The 6424-nt window shown below is 36.7% G+C and overlaps 1 protein-coding gene across 1 annotated transcript; it reads right to left on the bottom strand.

The window, feature by feature from the left end:
• Positions 1 to 3648: 3648 nt before the first annotated feature.
• LOC146935442 (uncharacterized) lies at positions 3649 to 5183 on the bottom strand. Its single transcript, XM_085750631.1, has 2 exons — positions 4930 to 5183; positions 3649 to 4730 (listed from the first exon to the last, which is right to left on the bottom strand). Exon 2 carries the CDS (start codon positions 4705 to 4707, stop codon positions 3919 to 3921), a length of 789 nt encoding a protein of 262 aa, XP_085606757.1. The 5' UTR covers positions 4708 to 4730; positions 4930 to 5183; the 3' UTR covers positions 3649 to 3918.
• Between the last annotated feature and the right edge of the window lie 1241 nt (positions 5184 to 6424).

Genomic DNA, 6424 nt, shown 5'->3' with positions numbered 1-6424 from the left:
TGACTAAGTGCAATTGTGAATATTTGAAGATGAGAATATTTAAAGATGTGTTATATAATGAAGTGCTATTTGGAAGATGTGTGATTTAAAAATGTGTTATTTATGATGCTTATGTTGATGCGATGTTTAGGATGTTGATGTTTATCGTTTGATGCTGTTGACCATTGATGTCATAAAGTTGTAAGTGTCGGTCTAAGTTGTGAAGTCGTAAGAAGTTGTCCAAATTATTGGAATCATATAAGTTGTTTAAGAAGTTCAAGATGTCTAAGTTGTAGGAGTTGAGTCCATTGCATACTCATTAAAGTTGGGGGCTTTAGGCCCGGCAGCCTTTGTGCTCATTAAAGTTGGGGGCTTTAGGCCCGGCAGCCTTTGTGCTCATTAAAGTTGGGGGCTTTAGGCCCGACAGCCTTTCTGCTCACATGTCGAGAGCCTAATTACGCTCATTTACGTTGCTGATTGGTACCACATGCATTTGCATATCAAGAAGTTTCACGATGATTTAAAGTTGTTAAGTTGATAAGAGTTGCATTGTCAAGTTGATTCGTGTTGTCGAGTCAAGTGTTAAGTTGAACATGATATTTAATGATGATGATATATGATGATGATATTTGATTATGTAATGATAATATGCTAAATGATAAATGTTTGATATGTTAATAATGTTTTATGTTGCTAAATGCATTTTAATGAATTACATGCTTAATTTATTGACTGTGACATCTCACCCCTTCTGCTTGAAAATGTTGCCCTTCGTATGGGTAACTTGCAGGTAATAAAGACTAGAGGCGTACGTGAGTGGACTCCTCACATTTTGTCTAGGTGCTCTGATACGTAACGGGATGGGGGCTTGCTTTTACTTCTGTTCCTTACGTGTCTTTATGAACTTTTTATGAATAAATGTCGAACTAAAATTATGAGATTTCAGATGAGGCCTACGTGAGATTTCAGATGAGGCCTGCGTGCCAAGACTTTTAGTATGTTGAACTATTTTCCGCTGCATGATTTTAGATTTTTGATGTTAAATATTGAGAGATAATTCTTATTATCCATTTTATGATTTTCAAGAAGTATGTGACATTCCGTTATGATTTAAAATACTCTGATTTAAATGAAATTTTTAAGTTGGGAAAAACGGGGTGTCACATAGAAGGCTTGAATGTTGCAAGGGGAAGGAGTGAGCATAGAGGAAAAGGAAAGGGGAAGTCCAGGTCTAAGTCTAAGTCCCAGGGTTTTGATAAATCAATGTTCTGATGCTTTATTTGTCATAAGCACGGTCACTTCAAGAAGGATTGTCTGGATAAGGGCGCAATGGTGGTTCTTCCGTTCAAGTTGCGGTGGCGTCCAATGAAGATGGTTATGAGATTGCAGGTGCATTAGTGGTCACAAGTTGGGAACCGGAGAAGAGTTGAGTTTTGGACTCAGGATGCTCTTATCACATGTGTCATAGGAAGGAATATTTTAAGATTTTGACTCTAAAAGAATGAGGAGTTGTTTGACTAGGAAATAACAAAGCTTGAAAAGTCCAAGGCATGGGCACCGTACCGTTCGTCTAAAGATGTTTGATGACTGTGAGTTCCTTCTAAGTGATGTTTGTTCCCGAAATTAAGCGTAATTTAATTTCCCTAAGCAGGTTTGATAGTTTAGGTTATTAGACTAGAATTAAGCATGAAGTTTGTAAAATTTTTCATGGTGCAATAATTACGGTTAAAGGGTCTAAGATGAATGGTTTATACATTTTAGATGGTTCCATAGTAATTGGTCATGCATCGGTAGCTAGTGTAACACCTCATAATAATTCCGAATTTTGGCATTTAAGATTGGGGCTTTTTAGTGAAAGACGTTTAGTTGAACTAGCTAAACAAGGTTTGCTAGGAAAAGATAAATTGGACAAACTAGAATTTTGTTAGAATTGCATGCTAGGCAAGCAACATAGAGTAAAGTTTGGGAGCGGTATGTATCATTCTAGCAGACCTTTTGAGTATGTGCACTCGGATCTTTGGGGTCCTTCTAAAACATGTACGCATGGGGGAGGTTCTTATTTTCTTTCCATGATTGACTAGGAGAGTGTGGGTCTTTGTTTTGAAAAACAAGAGTGACACACTCTCATATAAAATCCAATGGGAACTAAACTGAGGGGTTTGAGAACTGACAATGACCTGGAGTTTGTTTATGAGCAATTTAATGAACTTTGTAGGTTAAAAGGAATTAAGAGGCACATGACCGTACCAAGAACACCGCAACAAAATGGTCTTGCTGAACGTATAAATAAGACCCTTTTGGACCGGGTGAGGTGCATGCTTCTAGGAGGTGGGTTACAAATAGTTTACGGGGTGAAGCAGTGACAACTGCGGTTTATTTGATCAACAGTGTCCATCAACGAGAATAGACTTCAAGACACCTGTGGAGATATGGAGTGGGAAACCGGCATAATACTAATTTTTGAAGGTTTTCGGAGCTTTGACATATGCACATATCAAGCAAGACAAACTTGAGACTATAGCTGTAAAATGTGTCTTCATTGGTTATCCAAAAGGTGTGAAGGGATACAAGTTGTGGAAATTGGATTATGGTGGAGGATTATGAGTCTTGATTAGTTGGGATGTTACCGTTGATGAGACCTGTATGGGGATGAAGTGTAAAGACCTAGAGACTTTAGTGCCAGAAACAAGTGTGGAGGAAACTTAGTTTGAGATGGAGCTTCCAAATGAAGAGAAAGAAGATATGGAAGATGAAGCTTTGGCATTGGATACAAGTGGAACTTAACCGGTAGTGGATCTTGACTATCTTTTGGCTAGAGATAGAGAAAGGTTGACCATTACGGCGCCTAGAAGTTATGGTTATGCAGACTTGGTGTCTTATGCTCTAAATGCGGCTGAAAAATTGCAAGACTCGGTGTCTAGAAACCTCACAGAGGCATTTGAGAGCAAGGAAAGCAAGTATTGGTTGAAGGCGGTGAACGAGGAGATGGATTCATTGGAGAAAAACCAAACATGGAAACTTGTGAAGCTACTTAAACACCAAAGGGTAGTTGGATGCAAGTGGATCTTCAAGAAAAAGAACGTATTTCGAGAGTTCAAGGTCCTAGGTACAAAGCAAGACTTGTGGCCAAGGGTTTCATTCACGTGGAAAGGATTGACTACAATGAAATCTTCTCACCGGTGGTGAAACATTGTTCCATAAGGATACTCGCTATTGTGAACCAATTCAACCTTGAGTTGGAACAAATGGATGTAAAGACCGTTTTCTTACATGGTGACCTTGAAGAGATAATCTACATGGAGCAACTAGAAGGTTTTGTGGAGGACAAGTCTAAGGTGTTTCTTTTTAAGAAATCTTTATATGGGTTGAAGCAAAGCCCTAGGCAATGATATCGTCGGTTTGATTAACTTTTTGAGGACTAATTTTGTGAGAAGCGGGTATGTTGATAAAAAGTTACGACACAATAATTCTGATAAACTTTTGGACTAACTTGAGGGGCATATAGAGAAATTATCTAGTATTTTTATATTAGTAGTAACATCATTGAAAACGTCTCAAGCTTCAACTATGTTTATCTCCTTTCAAACAATAAGTAGAAGATTTATTAAATATCATTAGAACTTATATTGATGAGTGGTTTTCCTAAAATCATATGTCGAAACATATCAATTGAGCTGAAGAGTAGTATTTATTTATTTATTTTTTTCCAGATTATAAAAGTCTCGTCAAATTTTTAACACCGACCGGTGCATGAAGACTCCACTTCTACTCAAAAAAGAAAATAGTACATCTGCTTCAAATGTCAAGAGAAATACACAGAAGAAGTAGCTACTAGTTTTACACAAATAAGTTGTTGCTTCAAAAGTACTCATATTTAACTACACAAGCATTAAAAAAGACAAGAAAGGTCGACGGATTATAGTTTTGCCTAGTGAGTGTTTAGGCTCTCTTCAGCAGTACAACCATTATCACCATAATTGCCAATCCCAATAGATTCTTATAATCCATGAAACTGCCTCCATCAGCGTCAGCTGAAGATTTGTCTTTCTCAACTGTTGGGAATATGTTCTGATAGAAATTGGACATTCTACTTACCATTTCAGTAACTCTCAGCTTCAATTTCTGCAGAAAAGCCATAAAATCAAAAAAATTTCCTGACGGAGACTCAGGCTTTCCCTCTTTTCCAGGAGTTTCTACAAATCCAGAACCAGCAAAAGCAGCACCATTTGTTGAATCTGCCACTGCAAGCTGTGATTCAATGAAACTAATGACTGCAGGATTTTGCATGACAGCATTACATATATTTGGGTCACAAACAATGGATTGCACAACAGTTTGGACCTCAGCACTTGAGCTAAGCAACTGAAAAGCGTGAATGGCATGCCTGGGCACCAAAGGATTTGAAATAGCCTCAACAAGACAATCCTTGGAAGAAGGAGACAGAACCGAGAGTTCACTACCAGGATATGATTTCTCAATTTGAGAATTAGCAGGTGAAAGGTAAATTTGATCAATCGCCTCCTTCAATACAGCCGTGGCTTCCTCGGCTTCCTTCAACGTCGGAACCGCCATATGTAGAGGCTTCACGTCTGCGGTTTTGGTCCCCTGAGATAAAACCCTTATCGGCGATGAAGCACTGTTCCGAGACAACTGCTTCTCCGCAGGATACGTTCCCCTGAAGCCTGACCTAGCGAGCTTGGCTGCCGTCCTCATAGTTCCGCCACCCATTTTCCAATCAGTCGCTAGCTTCGCTGCAAAGGAAATAAGGTTGGTTGAGCTGAAGAGTAGTAGATCAATCAATTACTAAATTTTCACAATCAATAGTGTACAACTAAATATATTTCATGTAAAATTTATTTAAAAATAAAATTGTTTTACTACATGCATATGTGGAAAATAAATATAAATAAATATAAAAGAATAATAGCATAAATAATTGGAAATACTTACCAGGGCCTCTTAGAAAGCAAAAATATACAATTGCTTTTGACTGAATAAAAGATATTGATAAGCTTTTCCAAGATCACAAAGTAATAATATAGTTTATATATATATTTGGATTTAATTTGGATTAGATTTGAGACGATAAATATTTTTTAGTTTCACGGTAAGGTGGGAAACTTGGCTTATAAACTTAAACAATGGAGTGGAAAAACATAGGTTAAGAAGACTAAATTGGAATGAAATGCTACTACAATGGTTCTAGGATTTCTCAACCAACAAAGAAGCAACTTATAATGGTCCAAGAAAGAATTTAACTTTATCAAAAAGAAGGAAAAATAAAAGAATTGTTCTCTTTACGTTTGAGGAGAAGAAAAAAAATTCTTATGCTGTGGAACCCACGCTATGCCTAAGAATTTGTTCTCTTTATCCAGGGGAACCCACCTTAGGCCTAAGAATTTGTTCTCTTTAAATTTTAGTGGAATTTTTCTTCATCTTTCCATTGGCAGCTTTGAGATTTCTTGATCTTGGCACACCGGTCTCGTTCATGCTAAAGTTGGGGCCAATTCTAAAGACTATTTTTTATTTTGTATTTTTTTTATCAAGTATTCTATTGCCTGAGTTTATATATTTTAAAGGTGGAAAAGTGGAAAGTCTTAGTTTGAACCCCGACCCCTTCATAATATTTTCCTACATATGATAAGGTTATTTAAAAGCTTCCACCAAGTTGTTGTCGTTGTTATTATTATTATTATTATTATTATTATTATTATAAACGGAAGTTTATAATAGAAGCAGACACAAATGCAAAGGTGGGGACAATGGGGTCAGCTGACCCCGTTGCTCATTGTATTTTGAGGACTGCTAAGCACAGTCGCTTTAACAGATGCCCTTGGACACTCACTCCACTATTAATCATTGACATTAAATTGCCTTGCAATTGGCAACCGACTGAGTTGGTACAATTTATTTTAATTTTAAAACATAAATAAACAAAAAAAAACCTATTTTGTTGACTTTTCATTACTATGCTTCGTGTTTAATTTTTCCAAAGCCACAATAGCAATCGGAAACTACAAGATTAGTGGCAAGGAAATCTTTCTCCGTCAAGCTCATAAAAATGGTGGCAAGCAAAGAACAAGTGCTTCAATCCTTTGCATTGTGAATGCGATGAAGGCATGTGAATATTAAAAAATTGGTACAAAGAAAGAGATATAAACATGTCAAATTCAAATTCAAGCAAATTTATTCTGGATGGATATTGGATTTTTGCAGATGATATAAACATTAAGAAATAGAGATAGAGATAAGTAATTATTTACAGAAAATCAAAGAACCTGATTTTTTTAATAGTCAAAAACCCATTTTTAATTTGTAAGGGAGTAGTATAATGTGTTTGGCTTGTTGAGATGTGTAGTTGTGTTTGGGCAGGATGGTTGATTTTGGCTATTCTCATAAATCAGATCTGGGCACAAACAAAGAAGGTCATGTGCGATAGATTTTC

The sequence above is a fragment of the Medicago sativa genome, chromosome 3 (assembly GCF_051527215.1).
Source record: "Medicago sativa cultivar Bolivia chromosome 3, Bolivia_mono, whole genome shotgun sequence".
In the NCBI taxonomy this organism is placed as follows: Eukaryota; Viridiplantae; Streptophyta; class Magnoliopsida; order Fabales; family Fabaceae; genus Medicago; species Medicago sativa.
Note: the sequence above shows the minus strand (reverse complement) of the source record. Positions and strands in the feature narration are given on the sequence as shown.

Coding starts and splice junctions, on each gene's coding strand:
- LOC146935442 (XM_085750631.1), bottom strand. CDS start 4,707: ATGGGTGGCGGAACTATGAGGACGGCAGCCAAGCTCGCTAGGTCAGGC.